The sequence below is a fragment of the Capsaspora owczarzaki genome (assembly GCF_000151315.2).
Source record: "Capsaspora owczarzaki ATCC 30864 unplaced genomic scaffold supercont2.15, whole genome shotgun sequence".
NCBI lineage: Eukaryota > Filasterea > Ministeriida > Capsasporidae > Capsaspora > Capsaspora owczarzaki.
In genome coordinates, this window is record NW_011887306.1 from 280,549 (window position 1) to 299,850 (window position 19,302).

Sequence of the window (19,302 nt, forward strand, 5' to 3'; positions counted from 1 at the left end):
AAGAATGAAGTTTTCGTTTTGAAAGTCATACAAAAGAGTTTGGAAAAGAAAGAGTTACGCCCCACCCCCACCCCCACCCCCACCTCCCTCTTTCAACATGCCACCGACGTAAGTCCGTTCGCAATCTAGCATGTTCAACCACATCTGTCTTCTCTGTCAGCGACAGTACATGTACTTTCGGGGCTGCTCCGGATTGTTTTTTTTTTGTCTCGTTTCTTTGGCTTTGGCGATCCACAACTAACCGTTGCTATCTGTTATGTTCATCCTTTTTTTTGGTATGGTTGGTTTGTTGTTGTCGTCATACTCCATTTGGGGCGGGGCGTCATCCAGTCTTCAACGTTTACGGCCACATCATCGCTCGACATCACACCTCCACCCTCCCTCCCTCGCAACACTGCCGATTTGACGCTCATAGGATAGAACGGAACACGTACACACAAAAAAACGCTCCATTCTTCTGGCATATCACGACATCAACACACAGACCGATAGTACTTGTTGAGGCGCGACTTCAACGTCATCCGTTCTGATGCCTACCGACCTGCGCCAAGTGCTGCGGCGGTGGGGCGCACCGAGCACCAACTCGCCGATAGCGCGGCGCATCCGCATTGTCATTGTGCTGCTGGTTGTGTTTGGCGTGTTCTGGTGGCTGCTCCAGATGGCGTCGAGCGACCGCTTGCACCCGATTGACCAGAGCGAGGCCCTCTTCCACGCCGTCTACGGGACGCCGATGCCGTCGCGCGACTTCAAGTGCTACGAGTCGAGCAGATTCCAGTACCAGCTCACGGCGTTCGCCATCTTCCGAGACGCAGACAAGTACCTCAAGGAGTGGATAGAGTTCCACAGACTGGTCGGCTTTGACCACTTCCTCATGTACAACAACAACTCGACAGACAACTTCCGCGAGGTGCTCGTTCCGTACATGCGAGCTGGACTCGTCACGCTGATAGATTTCCCGACCATTCTGACGCACGATATCTCGGGCTATCTCATCCAGAACACGCAAAAAGTCGGCATCATTGATGGCGTCCAGCGCTTCCGATGCCTGACGCGCTACATGGGCATCTTTGACATTGACGAATTCTTCTTCCCAACGTCGCCCAAGCAGTCGTTGCTCACACTAATGAACACGTTCGTGGGTAGCGGCAAATGCGGCGGCGTTGCCGCCTGGCGACTCAACTTTGGCTCCAACAACCACACGACGACTCCGCCCGGACTGGTCCTGGAAGAGTACACGCGTCGCAGCAACGAAGTCATCACTGGCAAGAAGGTCTTGTTCAACCCAAGGCAGATGGCCGGTCTGCACAACACCCACAGCTTGTACTTTTACGACGGCAAGCCCTTGTGCGATGAAAAGTTCCGCGAGCTCGAGTACACGACCTTCTCTGACCACGAGGCCAAGGCCATCCGCGAGGTCGACGTTCTGCGAATCAACCACTACTACACCAAGAGCTACCAGGACTGGGATGAGCGGTTGAAGCGCGGCACCATCAGCGGCAACAACAACGATTTTGGCTGGAAGCTGTTTTTGGAGGCCGACAACAACGAGTATCTCGACACTACCGTTGCGCGCTACCTTCCACAGTTGAGGCAAGCAATGAGTGCTCAAAATGCTGTTCACAGCTAGCATTTGCTACTTGTGAGTGTTTTTGTATTGTTGTTTGTTTTTTCCAATAAGAAAAATCCTCAGATTCAACTACAGTTTGAACAACGTCGTGTCTTATTCAATCATGCAAACAAAAGGCTACACAAATTGTGACACAACTACTTTTTGCCTGGTGGTGCGTTAAAGGCATCGTCGTCGTCCATGGTGTGCATCAGACTTGGAATGGTGCCTTCGCGCAACTCTCGCAGCAGCAGCGCGAGTCGCGTTCGGAGTGCAGGCACACACGACGCCGGGCTGCCTTCGCTCGCCAGCGCATCGAGGATGCACTCGACCTCTTCCTCTGGGATCAGTGCAAGTGCAAGTGCAGCGACAGGCCGACCAACCCCAACCGCAACCAACCACCGTCAGTCAGTCAACAAAACCTCTTTCAGCCAAACCTTCAGCACAAGTCTGAGCAGAGTATCGCGGTCATTCAATAACACTGTTAAAATCGAAATCTCGAAACTCACCGCTCAAGACAATCGGTGCTCTGGCGGGCATCTGAGTATTCTGACCAAAAACAGCGACTGAGGCCCGCCAAATCCGGATTGAATCATCTACCAGCGAACGAGATTCCTTCCACGGCTGGATTCGATGACTCATGTCGAAAGAGAACCTCTAGTGTGACTCATCTTCTGAGCGATTGCGTGTCGTACATTTCCATACACAGTGATCAGTGATTCAGTTTCGCTTTCTTCTTTTGGTTTGGTTTCAGTCAACCTTTTTTTTTTTTTTTTTTTTTTTTTGCTTGTTTGTCGGTGTTTTTTGTCTCGTTATTATCGTCTGTGATCATTGTTATATCGTTGTTATTGTTACTGAAGCAAGCACGGGGAAGTTGCACTTTCAGCCCCCCCCCCCCGCACCTCTACATCACAAAATGGACGTGGATCCCAAGTACAAGCCGCTGTGCAAGGTAAACCCACCCCACTGACGAGCTTCTCACCCCACACACACACTCCCAACCGCCCCGAAACCCTCCCTGCTTACACTACATACAGAATGAGCAGCACACTTGGGTTTTGCAGCCTGACAAGCCGTGATCGGCTCACTGCGCTCGGACGAGGCCCGCAGTTCAGCAGCAGTGACTTTCGCAAAAAAAAAAAAAAATAAAAAAAAATAAAAAAAAATAAAAAAATGAAATAAAAAAAGGCGCCAATTGTTGTGCGTTTGAGTGGGTTGCTGCTGGGGTTGAGTTGCGTGCGTGTCGCTTTGGGTTGGTGCTTGTTACCACGGCGTGCACATTGACACTGGACGACCTGGTGCTGTCGACAAACATCGACACCAAGAACGGAGCGAGCAAGCGAGAGATTGACTTTTTTTTTTTTTTTTTTTTTTTTTTTTTGTTTGGAGAACGAGAAGTGAGAGAGAGAGAGAGAGAGAGAGACACCGACAGAGCGACAGAGATCCAGAGACAAGAGAGGTGCTTGCTGTCGGTTTCCAATCGATGCAAGTCTGCTGCTGCACATCATCAGCATCTCCTTACCAAAAAAAAAAAAAAAAAAAAAAAAGCGGGACGTAGCAACCTGATTTCAATTGAGTTTCGGAAAGGGATTGCTAATGCAATGGAGATCAGGACCCCCACTGGACCACAATCTGAACCCGAATCACTTTGCCGTTCGTCGTGATTCAGATCTCAACGATGGACCCCCAAACAGACAACAAACCAGCAGCAGCAGCAGTAAAAGTGGTTCAATCGGAATATTTGGTTCCAAAAAAAAAAAAAAAAAAAAAAAAAGGAAAGGCGAGAAAAAGTTACCATATTCAGTAACCGACTCACACCTCAGAGAAACACACAAAAAACACAAAAACATAAAATCACCCGACAATGAGTAAACAAGATCAACAAGATTTTGTTACAAACAACGGGTTCGAAAATCACAACATCATCAAAAACAGAACAGTCCACTCGTCGTTACCAACTGGTACTCATTTTGTCACCCTGTGTTTGTTTTTTTGTTTTGGTCAGCTACTGCTTGCAAAAGACGAAACACTGCTCACAGCGCTGTGCAATGAGATCCCGCAAGATGTGGCAGACGACACTGCACAATCACTGGTCGTCTTGTTCAACTCGGCCAACCAGATGGACCGCTTGATTCGCTGGGCCGTTCAGAAGGAGATTGACCGAACTTGTAAGACCCCCCCCCTCCCGTTCCTCTGCGTGCTTGGATTGAGTTCTTTCCTAACGCTTCCAATGCGCGATCGCTAATAACCACAATCGTGTCTTTGCCACTCGCCATCTCGGTTTGCCTTGTCTTTTTTTTGTTGACTCTCGCAGTCGAAGTCGAGGACGCGAACGGCTTGTTCCGAAACAACACTGTGCCGATCAAAATCATTGCAGAGTACCTTAAGAGCGTCGGCGAAGGCTTCCTCAAAGTAGTCTTGAAGAAACCGCTCAAAAAGATTCTAGAAATCAAAACGACGCTGGAAGTGAACATGAACAAGGCCAAGGACCTGACTGTGCCCGTCATGAAAAAGAACTTTGACAAGCTGTTATCGTTTGTGGAGATGATGCTCGAGGAAATCACCAAGTCTGTGTCTGCGTGTCCACGGTATGCTGCTTTACATCCGGTCGTTCCTTTTTGGTTATCGTTCTTTTTGTTTTTTGTTTCTGAGGGATGGCCTCTCATCTCTTGAAACGTCTCTGGGACTTCCATTTCGCTTTGCTTTTTTTGTTGCAGAGCCTTTTTCACACTCTTCCACATCATCTCGAACGAAGTTGGCAAGGTGCGACCAGACAAGGTCGATATCGCCATTGGCGGCTTTATCTTTTTGCGGTACTTTTGCCCCGCCATCGTTTCTCCCGGTATGTGTGTTTTTTCTTGATTGGATTGGCGCGTGTTGTTCTGCTACCGAGCAACGTTTGTGATGAGTTTTGTCGCCACGAATGGACTGATTGCACTTTCCCACTTCAACATTCGCAGAGGGCTTCAACCTGGTCAAGCAACCAGTCACCCCCGAAGCACGGAAAAACCTGATTCTCATCTCAAAGACACTCCAAAACATGGCGAGCGGTGTCGAGTTTGGTGAAAATGAGCCATACATGCTGAACGCCAATCAACTCTTGCGCGATTCCAAGCTGGGTGTGCACCTGTACCTTCAATTGCTCGCGGTAAGGTTCCCCCCTCCCCGAAAAACAACGATCGTATGGACCATTCGTTCACCTTTGGTCACGTTTTTTTTTTCCCAGGTGGTGCCACCAGATCAGCCTGCCGATGCACTGTCGTTCGGTCAATTGGGCCAAACCATCGTAACAGACGCTGTTGGCACCTTGCACTATCACCTGAAATTGATGCAAGCCAAAATTGCAACTGCAGTCGCTTCCACCAGTTCTGTATGTTTGTCAAGCGCCATGCTGCCTCTCCTCACCCTTGTTGCTTCTCGCCCTTCTCACTTTTTCGACGGCGCGTTTTCTTTGTTTTTGTGTTTTCAGCACCAATCGGATGAATTTGTCGAAGCCATGTCCACACTCGGCGAGCCGCCCAAGCCCACTCGCGCAACGGCATTGCGCGCAGCCATCAACGCTGAGATGCAGCAGCGGCACGACGACTTTGAGTCCACCAAGAAGGAGCGCAAGGGCATTTTCCATCTAAAGCGTGCCATGCTCACCGAGTTGGTCGACAAGAAGGGGGAGGACGACGAAGCCACGCCACCACTGACTGCGGCTCAACCTGCAAGCGAAGAGGCGCCAGTCCCGCGATACAACCGGCCCGAAATTTCGTTTGACGAGTTGGAACGTCGGCTGGGGTTGATCCAGCGCAATTACGAAAACAACTCTGACGAGCCTTCAGCACCGCCCAGTCCAAAGCTGTCGGCAGATACACCTTCTCTTCCGATGCCTCCGAGCAATGGCGGCGCAGTTCCCAACTCGGCGGGCAACTTCCCGCCAGCAACGCGCAAGAAGACGTGGGAGGATGTTGGAAGCAAGCCTTCCGCAGCGGCGCCTCCTGCAGGTCCGCCGGCAAAAGCACCCAAGCCAAAACCCAACATGAGTGTCTCCACGTCAAACCTGTTCCAACCGTCTCCTTCTGCTGGAGCAAGCCCGGCCAACGACAATTCGTCAGAGCCTCCCGTCACGACCGGGATGTCGCGCAATCTAAGCAGCTCGGTGGGATCGCTGTCCCAGATTTCGACAGGCGACGCGGTTGCGACGTCCATTTCCAATCACATTTCCCAAACAAAGGCCAATATCGCCGCTGGCCTGTCCAACCAATCCCGCGGTGCGGCCGAGGCTGCCGCCAGCCGTCGTGATCACTCACGCCAAGGCACTTCGAACGGGGCTCCAGCAGCCATCAGCAGCCGGCCTGAAGCAGGCACCGTGCCATTGCAACACCAAACGAGCATTTCATCGTCCAGCAGCGACGAATCGACCGTGGACGAGTTGGCGGCCTCTGGAACTCTGGGTCTTGCAGGTTTCGGGAACCCAGAGAATATCGATCGCGATCTCCAAGAGGTGAAGAGCTGGTGCGGCAAGATTGCCTCGAAACTCACCGCCGTCAATGCCGCGCTGGCCACCAGCGCTCAGGAAATGGCCGACCTTCGCACGCTTCGCGAGGACGTTTCCAGTATCCAAACAAAAGTCAATGGCATTGATCAGCTGACACACTCGCTGAATGCTGCCGTACTTTTGGTCCAGCACCAGCTGGGCTCCACACACAGTATCGTCGCTGCTGCTTCCTCACCAGACAGTAGCGCAACCGTGTCTGCGGCTTCGAGTCCCGGACCTACTCGGGCTCCACTCTCGCGTCAAGGGTCGTTGAACGGCTCGCCTACCGACGAGATTGCCATGCTTCGTGTTCAACTTGGTCGCCTGGAGCGACAACTGACTGATGAGCGGAAAGCGCGTGTTGACATGCAAAGCTCGCTCACTCAGTTCAAGACCGAACTCGAGCTGATCAAGCGTCGCCTGACGTAACCCAGCCAAACGCTTGCGTTGGTGTGTTTTCGAACTGGTTCCACGTTTGGAGGCGAGTTGCGAGGACCAATCGTGACCTCGTTTCTTTTTTTTTTGTTTTTAAAAAGGTCTATTTCTCCTCTTTGTTGTTTTCGACACCGTCGATTTGGTTGTCTCATGCTCCAATTGATTTTCGGTGCGCTGTGATTATCTTTGTCTCATTAGCACATTCCCATCCTTCCCCCCCCCCAACCGCATTTCATTTTCACGTTAACGGTTCAAAACACAATGATTTTTTTTTGTTTGAGAGCACCTTGCGTTAACTATCTCGATTACTTTGTGCAGCACATGGCAACAAAACTCTGACGCAACAAAGTAGGATTCAGATACCGTCCGACAATCACCAAACGCGTGGCTTTGGTGAGCGAGTCCCGCCAAGGGAGGCCGGGTTGAACGTCGTAGGTTTCGCACACACCTTGGAGGGTGAGTTGAACAGGGGAATCGAGTTGATAGATGATGCCCTTGGATCGAAGAATCTCCATTGGTGGCTGCTGCTCGACGAGAGGTGCTGCTCGGTGTTGCTCATGAGAATGAGAATGGCCATGACCGTGGCCGTGATGATGATGGTCTGTGCATTCGCAGTCCTGGTCGTCGTGCTCTTCCACGTGAGTGGCAAACTGTGGAAACTGGACGTGCAACGTCTGCTCCCACAACAAAAGCTGAATCCAGCGGTGAAAGTTTGAAAGTGATAGCACGGGGCACGAGGCATCAAACTCCAAAGTGACAGTCGAAACTCCCGAGAAAGCCGACGCGCTAGTGCCATCAGCGTTGGGGGCGTGCACTCCACCATGGGTCAGGCTGTGCTTGAGCGAGGACTCGAGCGCCGCGACACGCTGCGCCTGCATGTCGGGATCGAAATCAGCCGTGCCACGAAGCACAAAGTCCACGGGAACGACGGATCGAACAGCATGAATGACAGTGGCAGCAGAGTTGATGATGGTGATGGCGTCGAGCACTTGTGCTAGCGTTTCGGGCGAAACGAGATCGGTCTTGTTGAGGATGATTCTGTCGGCAAGCGCAATCTGCCGTACGGCTTCATTGATTGCCTGTGGTCGAGCCACATCTGCAGAAGAGCCTTTGGCCGATGTAGAAGTGGACGGACTTTGTGCCAACTGTTGGAGACAGCGCTGGGCATCCACCACTGCGAGAATGCCGTCGAGAGCCAAGGTGCTCTCCACATCGTCGTCAATCCAAAACATGGCAGCAATCGGCCCAGGGTCGGCGAGTCCCGCCGTTTCAAGCAGAACGTGGTCAAAGCGTCCCTTCTTTTCCATGAGTTTCTCGATGGCAGACACGCCAGCGTCCTTGGACGAGCAGCACATGCAGCCGTTCCGGAGTTCCATCCATTCGTCTGTCAGCAATTGGCCATTTTCGCCGACTGCACGCGGACACAGCATCATAACAAATGGTGAGTAAACAACCAGCAGCCACGCCGCTAAACCGCTCAGAATGAAGATCGGGATGCTCGCTACCAGTCAATGGGGCCTCCAGATTCTCGTTATTATTCTCGGATGTGTCTCCAAAGTCGTTGACAATCACAGCAATGCGTCGATTATGATCGTCCGTGAGCACTACGCAAAAAAACACAGCATGCAAGGTCAGAATTGCAATTTCGGACATCATCATGCAAAAAAACATAAAAGTGAGCAGGGGATTTGCATTGTTTTCAAGCCAGCGTCTTCTAGTAGTCATAGATGACGGAGGTGGTGTTGCTTGTGATTGGAAACCCAGCACACACACGAATGAAACCGATGATAGCGGGGGGTTTTCTTGTGTTTGATGACGCGCCCCATGCTGTCTGCACAACCCCCGACCCCCACTTTGAGCACCAAGCATTCCATCGGAGCCCCTAACTTTTTCTCCCAACGCTGGGAGACGTGCGGGTGAGCGACGAGAGCGGGCTTACAGCGCTTGATCAGCGTGGTCTTGCCAGCGCCGAGGAAGCCCGTGATGATGGTAACAGGCACTCTGGACGCCGCAGCGACAGAAGACGAATGCGTTGACGTTAAAGTCGCTGAAGCAGTTGAAGCAGTGGAAGCAGTGGACGCAGACGGGGCAGGCGTATTGGGTGAGGGAAGGCTCAGCAGCCCAGCGTCGACCAGCATTGGGCAGTCATCATCGTCATTGAGCTGCATTGGAACCCTTAAGTAATGACACAAATGCTACAAAATACAAGAGTGAGCGGGACATGTTTGTGGTGCTGACTGTATTGATGGTGTTGATGCTGAATCGCCGTTGCGACCAGCACAAGGAGACCTTGAACGCCTCAATAATAGGACATGGACTCGAGGATCGAAATGTACAGTACTTCCATTCATCTCAAATACATCCACACTCTACTCTTCCAAAAAAAAAAAAAACTACACACAAAAACCCAAGACCAACGCAAGCAAGCAAAGACGACGCTAAAAAAAAAGAAAAAAAAAAGGCGGGGAATGGCCACTCTGACAAGGGCGTACCGACATGCATCACCGTCTCGCTCACGGCTCGGCTCGTGGACGCATTGGATTCTGCGACCAAGTGCACCCGTCAGGAGCAGGCGAGGTCGGGTCGTGTTGATCGCGCTCAGCTTCTTCTGCTTGTTGGCGTACCATCTGCTTCTGTCCGAGGCGCCAGACTGGCATCAGCAGCTGAATGCTGGTACGTACTCTTGATGCGTGCAGTCTGCAACTCTTTCAGGCCTAGCGACGGGAGGGGCGGGGCTTGACGCTCGGGTTCTTGTGATTGTTGTTGTTCTGACTTTGCCCTCCCCCTCCCTTGTGCTCTCCCGTGGGACCAAAGCCTCCGAAACAACAGAACCATCGTCTCAACCAGAACAGGCGGCTTTGGTATTGAGCAACAAGTTCAGTGAAACTATGGCGCCTGAAGCTGAAATCGAGTTGGACCCGACTCGTGTCGTTCTCAGAGTCGAGATGGAAGAGATCGTCGACACCAACGACAAAGAGCCCATCCTCCAAGATGGATTGCTATCAGATGATACTGCTTCACTTGTGATTGAAGAGCCCAGCACTGAAATGGAGCTCGAATTCAAACCGGAGCCTGTCGCGCCGCCATCAATCCCTGAACTGCTTGCTGCTGTTGAGGAATGGCAAGAGTCCGCGCCGTGGCTGCAGGATGTTAATCAGACTCTCCCCGAGTGGCTCCAGTCCAGCCGCTTGCAAGGGTCCTCTCCAGGTGACAATCAGGCCGTCGACCCGAATCCGCCACTCTTTCGCAGAAAACCAATCACCGCAGGACCTCGCGAAGCCACGCCCATGCCAACGACATGCCCGCCATGGGAGTCGTTTCGTCTGAAGCAACATCGCACCCAAGTCTTGCTGTATGCACCCGTGAATGTCAACTGGATTGACGGCTCGAGCGCGTGGCTGGTCTCGCTCGCAACGGTGCTTGTCACGGCGCCGAATTGCGACGTTCATGTGGACATTCTCTTGCAAAACCCATTGGTGACGACGCACACAAGTCAAAACGCACTCAAAGCGCACAAGCCCGTGCAAGGATCGTTTGTTGACACTGCACCCATGGGGCTCTACATGGATGAGAAGGCGCTTGTGAGCACCGCTCCAGTCGCAGCTACGCTTCAGCCGCTCCTCAGCCAAGGGCGAGTACGCTTGTTGGATGCTTGGAACCCTGCGCATCTGGGCGATCAAGCAGTGACCGCAAAAGTACAACGACTTTCACCTGCACTCGCTGTTCGAGCCATCCGTGCTCTTGACGCCCGCGAAGAGTACAATCTCATCCTCGTCCGCGGCCTGGACGTTGGGCAGCTGCTGGCACGAGAGCCCAACATGGCGCGCCGCACATCTGTCGTCTTTGTGAGCGACATCAAAGAAGAGCAGGTTGCGCAACTCCGCGAAATTGTCCAGTCGCCTGCCCGTTTGGTTTTCTCGACTCCGCACATGCGGGAATTCTCAGAGGAGAATTATGGTGTTCCTCATGGCTCTGTTGTCATCCCACCGATGGTCCCCGATCCTAGCGTCGCCATGACCTCGCGCGCCGACCTGCAGTCAACCGACAGGCCGTTAAAGTTTTGCTATTCTGGCAAGGCAGACTCGCTGTACATGTCGCTCGAGCTGGTCGCAGGCTTTCAAGAGTTTTTGCGTCAAAATCCGACCACCCAGGTCTCAATGCTCCTGATGGTGAGCAAGGTGAAGGGCGACGCCGCATTCCAACAGCAGCTCTCCGACCGCATGGACGCTGCCGCTCCACACATTGAGGTCAGGTCGGGACTCGTCCGAACCGAAGTTGCGCGCATTTTACGAACAGAGTGCGATGTCGGCCTTCGTTGGATGCGGCACGACTCTGGCCACGAGCTGTCCACCAAGCTGATCGAGTACGCAGCCAACGGTCTCCCTGTGCTTGTGAATCGCTCGCCGGCTACCGAGAGCTTCTTGGGAGTCGACTACCCATTCTTCCTGACCGTCGATGGCGGCCCGATTTTGACTGACCCGCTTCCCGAGGGACAAGTCGAGTTTAGCGAGATTGATGTTCAAACCTTGTCTGTCGCAATGGGACAAATGGTTGCGAATCGCCATCTTCTAGCCGAAATCTCGGCCCATGTGCGAAAGCGCGCCGAGCCGTTCTTTTTCTCGTCTGTCGCAACCACCGTTTTCGGCATGGTCAATCCTTACCGTTCGCAGAATCCTGTTGCTCTCTCGGCTCCAGAAGCACCAACACTGCTCCACCGGCGCATTCGCGTTCTTTTTGCAGGATTTCAAATGAAATTTGCCAGCCAAATCATCAAGCAGTTTCGCGCACGCAGCGACGTCGAGGTGGAACTGGACATGTGGAAATCTCACACCGGGCACAACGAAACTCGGAGCAAGGAGCTCGCCGAGTGGGCGGATGTCGTCTGGTGCGAATGGGCACTTGGCAATGCCGTCTGGTATGCCGACAATTTGGCCCTGCACAAGACTTTGGTTGTTCGTCTTCACCGTCAGGAATTGGTCACCAAGTTCATCCACACTGTCAATTGGTCCCGCGTCGACCGCTTGCTTGTGATTACTCCGTGGATTTACGCCTCTGCAAAACAGTGGTTGCCTGCCAACGCCACTGTCCAGGTCGAATTGGTGTACAACTCCGTCGACACCGAAAGTTTTCTTCGACCCAAAACCGACCAGGCTTTCCGAACTCTTGGTCTCCTTGGTTATGTGCCTCTTATGAAGCGCGTTGATTTGGCCGTCGAAATCCTTGTCGAGTTGCGTCAGACCGATTCGACTTGGAAGTTGATGGTCGCCGGTGAATCCCCGTTCGCGTATGATTGGATTATCAAGCGGACAGAAGAATTGAACTTCTACTACAACTTGGCTGAAAACATTACGCAACTCGAGTTGGAGTCTGCTGTGCAGTATTTGACCCTCCCCGTGTCTCCACCAGAATGGTTTGAGAATGTTGGCTACATCTTGTCCACGTCCGACTATGAGGGTAGCCATCAAGCAGTTGCAGAGGGCATGGCGGCTGGAAGTATTCCTGTTGTCCGCAATTGGAACGGATCGGAACTCATCTACCCGACCGCTTTGCACTTTAATACACCGAAAGAAGCTGCTCAGCAGATTCTCCAAATGGATGCCAGCTTCATGGCAGTCGAGGGCGCGAAACGAGCTCGACTGATTGCGTCCACTGTCACACCCTATCTTGAAGAAGCGAACAACCGATTTGCGCTGCAGCGATGCGTGCATGCGGCTTTTGGCATGATGCTGCCACCCGGCGTCCCGACCGTTGTCGCGTCAGAGACGGAATGGCAGGCCAACTTTGGTTTGGAGATGATCAAGGCTACTCCGACGCTGCGGCAGCCCATCGCTCCGCTGAACCCGCTCAAGGTGAACATTGCAGTGTGGATGAGCTTGGAGCTCAAGTCGGCTATCGCATCGTACAGCCAGGTTGTTCCACTAAACAGCACTAGTTGGCGCGAGCTGTTCAAAAATGTCCAGTTCGACTTGCTGCTGGTTGCTGCGGATGACTTGGAGGACCCGCTCGAGGCGTTTGGTGCCGACATCAGCGAACTTGTTTTGATGGCACACGACATGCACGTGCCGTTCGTGTTTTGGGACGCTCGTGCATCGGCCGAATCGCTGCTGCCGACCGTTCAACCCCATCAAAAGACTCTGGAAATGGCGAGTGCAGTTTTTGTCACGACCAAGCTCCTTGAAGCCGAGTACGCCACGCTGCTGAAAGCATCTGAGGTCCCGGTGCACCGAGCGTGGCACCCGATTCAGCACCTTGTGCACAACCCGACCGGCTCTCGGCGTCCAAAGCTTGGCAAGAGCGTTTTCTTTGGGCCTGACGCTTCCTTGCAAGAGTATCCCTCAAGCACGACCGCCTTGCTGGCTCCAGCCGTGGAGCATGGTCTGGTGATTTTTGGCGATGCAACTGCGGTCGTGCCGAAAGAGTTGGTGACGGCGCTGCACCCTCTGCCGTTGCAACAAGAGACGAATTCTACGTTGCGCCAATTCCAAACAGGGCTGGTCGTCGGCCAACAATCACACCAGCACCTTAGCCAAGCCGTTCACGCGGTCATGGCAGGCACCGCCATCATTGCTGACTCTGCTTCAGTGGACGAGCTGCGACAAGTCCTTGGTTCGAACGGCTTTGTTGAGGCTGACTCGGCTGATGCCGTTTCGGATGCGTTGAAGCGCCTGTCCAGCTCGGCGCAGCGCGAGGCGCTGACTTTGAACGCCCAGCGGCACATCCTCGCCTCACGCACATACCAGCATTTCCTGGGCGAGATCTTGCAGGCAGCTTCAATTTACACTGAGGCACAGTTTGCAACCGCATCCGCTACTTCTGGTGTTTCCGTTGTCGCCTGCATGGAGCACAATGGTGCGACTGCCGAGCAAGATTCTTCCTCGCTCCCATTGGTCCCGTTGGTCGAGGATGACTTGTTGGACGACATTCTGGAGTGTCCATTCCCCGAGCTCGAAGCGCACGTCGAGAGCTATTTGCGCATGGAGCATGCGCAGAAGGAACTGGTCATTGGAGTGTATGGCCGACAGATCTTCCCACTCTCAGAGCATGCTCAAGCTCGCGTCGAAGCCACATTGAATGGAGATGCCAGTGTCGCTGCCGACCTCTCGCTTGGGCTGAGAGACCTGTCAGAAATGGTCGGTGGCACGATCGAGCGCGTCCCTGTATGCTCGCCACAACGGTTGTACCGCGCAGGAGCTGTCGAGCGCATTCTCGCTCACCGCTACCCGTCCCTGGCTCGCGTGGTGTTTGAGACTCGCGATTGGGGTTCTGGGCTGTGCATGAATCAAGCAGTCGTGGTTTCGGGGAAGCAGCCGTCGCCGATGCCCCTGATGCTCTTCCTCGAGTCGGGGCATTACTATGGCAGGAACTTTTTGACCGATCTCGTCCCCATCTTTGGCTTCACGGACGCCAAGATTGTGGGCAAAAGCAGCGTCCACGTTCCTCTTCCTTCCGATGTCGCTGAAGACCTGAGCGCGAAAGCCAGCCCCGACAGTCCATTGAGTGCAGGGCTGTTTCACCGCCAACCCGAGGCAGAGAACGAGTTTGTCGATGTGATTACTGCGAGTGCAACTGCAATTGTGCAGCGCGAGCTGTTCCAAAGCCAGTTGTCCTTCTCAATCACCTCGTCGCGACCGCTGGAGCGATTGCTGTTGGAAGCCCGCAACCAGCGTATCGTCATGTATTCAGGAAATCGCCATGGCTTTGTCCACGTTCCGACGGACCAGTCAGGCTATGAAGCGACGCAGGTTTCTGCCGCCATGCGAAAGTTTGTCGATGTGTAACATTTTGTATTCTAAATCATTATTCGGTTCTACTATTTCGTTTCGTTTTCCACTACTGAGATTGCAATGCAATCTGAGCGCACTCTTTTTTTTTTTTTTTTTTTTTTTCTCTATTGAGCCCCAAGACCTCGCAGATCGACACTCCACCAGCCCATCCATCCAAACGCCAGCATTCAGCAACATGTCGACTGCACCACCGGCTGCACGGAGTGAGCTGGAGCAGCTCGAGTACCTTTCGCTGGTCTCGCGTGTGTGCACCGAGCTCGAAGCGCACTTGGGTCCCGAGATGGGCGACCGCACCGTCGCCGAGTTCATCATCTCGCTTGCCGAGCAGCAGCACTTGTCATCGGCATCGGCGTCAGTGTCGGCTGCGGCGGCTGCAGAGACCTTCCGATCCATGCTCAACGACAATGGTACGACGACGACGACGACCACGACGATCTGCACTCGCTTTGTTCTCTCCCGCTCCATGATGAGATGGTCATAGTGCATGGCAATGGGCGTTGACGATTTGCAGGGGAGAAAGCAACGGAAAAGAGGGAAAAAGGGGGAGAAAGGGCAAAAAGGGGGATTTTGCTGGACTTTCCATTGGAAAAAGGTTTGTATGGAAGTCCATTGGAAGCAAAAAAAAAAAAAAAAAAAAAAAAAAAAAATAGCAGCAAACCAGCTGGTCGACACATTGAAACGCAAGAGAGAAAAAAAAGTCGCTGACGAGTCATTGACATACATTTACCATCATATCGAAAAAAAAATAAGAAGGGGAAAACTGGATGGATTGAAATTTACAACTCAATGTCTCACTTGACAATCTGATCCTGGATTTGATGATTGACAGGCGCCGAGTGCACTGCTGCGTTTGCAGGCAAATTGTACAAGCTCATCCAGAACATGCATCCGTCAATCAAGAACGCGGCGCACGGGGCTGCTGCTGCTGCTGCTGCTTCCACTTCAACGGCTCGGGCCGCCTCCTCATCATCCACGATGATGGACACGTCGTCGTCGTCCTCGGGCGAACCATCCGACGAAGCTGCACGTCGCGAAGAGCTGGAGCGACGTCGTGAGCTCTTCCCAGGTCTGGCCATCCGGGATGCCAAGCGGCCAGACGTGGCTGCGCTCGATGCGCAAATTGCTGCCAGCGCCATGGACGAGCTCGATTCCCTGCTGCAAACTTCCAAGACCCTGCCAGTAGCGTCATCGTCCTCTTCGTCTGCAGCGGTTGCTGCTCCCTCTTCTTCTCGTTCTCGCGACGCGGCGGATGACTCTCGTGAACGTGGACGCGATTCTCGCTCGGACTCTCGTCGTCGCTCCCCAGAAGGACGCAAATCGCGGTTTGATGACGACTGGGACGACAAGCGGGACGATCGTCGTGACCGCGACCGACGAGATGACCGGGACGATCGTCGTGACCGCGACCGACGAGATGACCGCGACCGACGAGATGACCGCGACAGACGTGACGATCGAGACAGACGCGATGACCGCGACAGACGCGACGACCGACGAGACCACCGCCGCTCCCCGTCGCCCCACCGAAACAGCAGCTCGGCATCCAACGATGCACACATTCACCCGTCGCGCCGTGCTATCATTGATGCATCGCGAGAAGACAGCCGATATGGCTCTTCGTCTTCCGCTTCGTCTTCCTCTTCTTCGGCCGAGCCCGAGGTGGGTCGCATCTACGACGCGAGCGTTACTTCCATCAAGGAGTTTGGCTTTTTCGCGCAACTCGATGGCTTCCGACGGAAGGTGGAGGGCTTGGTGCACATTTCTGAAATCCGACGCGAAGGCAAAGTCACCAATCCAGCTGACGTCGTGTCGCGTGGGCAACAAATCAAGGTCAAGCTCAAGTCGATCGCCGGCCAAAAAATGTCCCTGTCGATGAAGGATGTCGATCAAACCACAGGCGAGGATCTCAACCCCACTCGCTCGTTCGATAAGCCTGTTCTGACTGGTGCGAATGCCAGCATGATGATGGACATGGCTCACAACCCCGAACGACCTGGCGGCGCCTTTTCGGAAGCTGCTGCCGCCGGTGCAGCGGCAGCGCGGGGCATGCTGAACGCATCGGGTGTGCCATTGTCTGGTGATAGCGATCCGTACGGAGGCACCAAGCGCCAGCGAGCCAAGAAGCTGTCCACGCCCGAGCGCTGGGAAATTGAAAAGCTGATTTCCGCGGGCGTCATGGACCGCACCGAGCATCCCGAGTACGACGAAGAGCTCGGCGTGATGCGAGACGCGGACGAGTTGGACGACGTGGAGGACTTGGAGGTCGAGATTGTGGAAGAGGAGCCGCTCTTCCTGCGCGGCCAGACCAAGTTTGCACAGGCTGCCAGTCCCGTCAAAATTGTGAAAAACCCCGACGGCTCGCTGCAGCGCGCGGCCATGACTCAGACGGCCTTGTCCAAGGAGCGCAAAGAAGTGCGCGATGCACAGCGTGCGGCGGAGACCGATGTCGCTCCCGCCCAGCTCACCAAAGGTTGGATTGACCCCATGGCGCGCGACGACGAGCGCTCGTTGGCGCAGGGCGTCCGCGGCATGAACGCGGCTGCTAGCGCCCCTCAGGAGATGCCCGAGTGGAAGAAGGTGTCCATGGGCAAAGGCGCTACTTACGGCAAGGTGACTTCGCTCAGCATTGTCGAGCAGCGAAAAACGCTCCCAATCTACAAGCTCCGCTCGCAGCTGCTGCAAGCCGTCGAGGAAAACCAAATTCTCATCGTTATCGGTGAAACTGGCTCTGGCAAGACGACCCAGATCACCCAGTACCTGGCCGAAGCTGGTCTCACTGCTCGTGGACGTATCGGATGCACGCAGCCACGTCGTGTTGCCGCCATGTCGGTGGCCAAGCGCGTCTCGGAGGAGTTTGGCTGTCGTCTGGGCGCCGAAGTGGGCTACACGATTCGCTTTGAGGATTGCACGTCACAGGAGACCCAAATCAAGTACATGACAGACGGCATGCTCTTGCGCGAGTGCCTGATTGATGGCGACTTGAAATCCTACTCTGTCATCATGCTCGACGAAGCCCACGAGCGCACCATCCACACCGATGTCATGTTTGGTCTGCTGAAGAGCTGCGCCCAGCGCCGTCCCGACCTCAAGCTGATTGTGACCTCGGCCACGTTGGACGCGGAAAAGTTTTCGTCCTACTTTTTCGGCTGCCCGATCTTCACCATCCCCGGTCGTACCTTCCCCGTGGAAGTGCTGTACTCGCGCGAGCCCGAGAACGACTACTTGGACGCGTCTTTGATGACCGTCATGCAAATCCATCTGACCGAGCCCCCAGGCGACATTCTCGTGTTTTTGACGGGTCAAGAGGAAATTGACACGTCCTGCGAAATCTTGTACGAGCGCATGAAGTCGCTCGGGCCGGACGTGCCAGAGCTGATCATCCTTCCCGTGTACTCTTCGCTGCCCAGCGAGATGCAGACGAAAATCTTCGACCCGGCTCCGCCCGGCGGCCGCAAGGTCATTATTGCAACCAACATTGCAGAAACGTCGCTCACCATCGACGGCATCTACTATGTCGTCGATCCGGGCTTTGTCAAGCAGAACGTGTACAATCCCAAGACCGGCATGGACGCGCTTGTCGTCACGCCCATCTCTCAAGCTCAGGCCCGCCAGCGCGCAGGCCGCGCGGGTCGAACAGGCCCTGGCAAGTGCTATCGCTTGTACACCGAGCGTGCCTACCGCGACGAAATGCTGCAGACCAACGTCCCCGAAATCCAACGGACCAACATGGCCAGCACGGTGCTGTCGCTGAAGGCGATGGGTATCAACGATCTCATCACGTTTGACTTTATGGATCCCCCACCGCCGCAGACGCTCATCAGTGCCATGGAAAACCTCTTCTCGTTGGGCGCCCTGGACGACGAAGGCCTGCTGACACGCCTCGGCCGGAAAATGGCCGAGTTCCCTCTCGAGCCGCCGTTGGCCAAGATGCTCATCCAGTCGGTCGAGTTTGGCTGTTCGGACGAACTGCTCACGGTTGTCGCCATGCTCTCGGTGCAGAATGTCTTTTTCCGACCCAAAGACAGGCAGGCGATTGCAGACCAAAAGAAGGCCAAGTTTCACCAGGCGGAGGGCGATCACTGCACGCTGCTTGCGGTGTACAATGGCTGGAAGGCCAACAAGTTTAGCCAGCCGTGGTGCTTTGAGAACTTTTTGCAAGCTCGAACCTTGCGCCGAGCTGCCGATGTGCGCAAGCAGATGCTTGGTATCATGGACCGGTACCAGTTGGACATTGTCTCTGCTGGCAAAAACTTCAACAAGGTGCGCCGCGCCATCTGCTCTGGCTTTTTCAAGAACGCCGCCAAGAAAGACCCCACGGAAGGGTACAAGACCATGGTCGACAACCAGGTTGTGTACATCCATCCCTCGAGCGCACTCTTCAACCACCAGCCCCAGTGGGTGATTTACCACGAGCTCGTGCTCACCACCAAAGAGTACATGCGAGAGTGCACCGCCATCGAGCCAAAGTGGCTTGTTGAGCTCGCTCCCGCCTTCTTCAAGGTCGCCGACCCCGCGTATCTGTCCAAGCGCAAGCGCATGGAGCGCATCGAGCCAATGTACAACAAGTACGAGGAGCCAAACGCCTGGCGTATTTCCAAGCAACGTCGCAAGAAATGAGCATGTTTTTTGTTTTTGCTGCTTCTTTTTTTTTTTGGTTCGAGCTTTTTTTCGAGCTTGTTTTGCTTTTGATTTCTTTTTAAATTGGCGTGTTCTTGTTGTGCCGCTTTGTGTTTTGTTTGTGGAATGTATCATTTCGCTGAAAGCTTTTGTTCTATGCTCCGACTACAATCTTGTTTTGAAGTGTTCCAAAGTACGTATATTGTCATGAAGAACATCACGCCAATCAGCTGTACAAACCATCTGGCGAAAAAACGAAAGGTAAATGGGTAAAACGCAAAATCAAACTAAAATGAAAATCAGCAGAAAAAATAATCAAAACCAAGCAACAACCAAAA

At 53.8% G+C, this 19,302-nt stretch overlaps 5 protein-coding genes across 5 annotated transcripts; 4 read left to right on the plus strand and 1 right to left on the minus strand.

Moving 5' to 3' along the window:
• Window positions 1-529: 529 nt before the first annotated feature.
• On the plus strand, window positions 530-2,176 carry CAOG_07279 (hypothetical protein; the record flags this gene model as incomplete). The annotated part of the gene is made up of 2 exons (XM_004343088.1): window positions 530-1,371; window positions 2,170-2,176. The coding sequence occupies 2 exons, from the start codon at window positions 530-532 to the stop codon at window positions 2,174-2,176; spliced, it is 849 nt and encodes a 282-aa protein (XP_004343138.1).
• A 204-nt stretch (window positions 2,177-2,380) lies between these two features.
• CAOG_07280 (hypothetical protein) lies at window positions 2,381-6,786 on the plus strand. Its single transcript, XM_004343089.2, has 7 exons — window positions 2,381-2,558; window positions 3,612-3,774; window positions 3,921-4,194; window positions 4,324-4,448; window positions 4,567-4,754; window positions 4,833-4,976; window positions 5,076-6,786. Exons 1-7 carry the CDS (start codon window positions 2,523-2,525, stop codon window positions 6,555-6,557), a joined length of 2,412 nt encoding a protein of 803 aa, XP_004343139.2. The 5' UTR covers window positions 2,381-2,522; the 3' UTR covers window positions 6,558-6,786.
• A 26-nt stretch (window positions 6,787-6,812) lies between these two features.
• Window positions 6,813-8,799, minus strand: CAOG_07281 (COBW domain-containing protein). The gene is made up of 3 exons (XM_004343090.2): window positions 8,503-8,799; window positions 8,069-8,167; window positions 6,813-7,974 (listed from the first exon to the last, which is right to left on the minus strand). Exons 1-3 carry the CDS (start codon window positions 8,729-8,731, stop codon window positions 6,869-6,871), a joined length of 1,434 nt encoding a protein of 477 aa, XP_004343140.2. The 5' UTR covers window positions 8,732-8,799; the 3' UTR covers window positions 6,813-6,868.
• A 1,582-nt stretch (window positions 8,800-10,381) lies between these two features.
• Window positions 10,382-14,341, plus strand: CAOG_07282 (hypothetical protein; the record flags this gene model as incomplete). Its single annotated transcript, XM_004343091.1, has 2 exons — window positions 10,382-11,225; window positions 11,304-14,341. 2 exons carry the CDS (start codon window positions 10,382-10,384, stop codon window positions 14,339-14,341), a joined length of 3,882 nt encoding a protein of 1,293 aa, XP_004343141.1.
• A 136-nt stretch (window positions 14,342-14,477) lies between these two features.
• On the plus strand, window positions 14,478-18,964 carry CAOG_07283 (RNA helicase; the record flags this gene model as incomplete). The annotated part of the gene is made up of 4 exons (XM_004343092.2): window positions 14,478-14,754; window positions 15,177-15,526; window positions 15,555-15,920; window positions 16,001-18,964. The coding sequence occupies exons 1-4, from the start codon at window positions 14,523-14,525 to the stop codon at window positions 18,962-18,964; spliced, it is 3,912 nt and encodes a 1,303-aa protein (XP_004343142.1). The 5' UTR covers window positions 14,478-14,522.
• Between the last annotated feature and the right edge of the window lie 338 nt (window positions 18,965-19,302).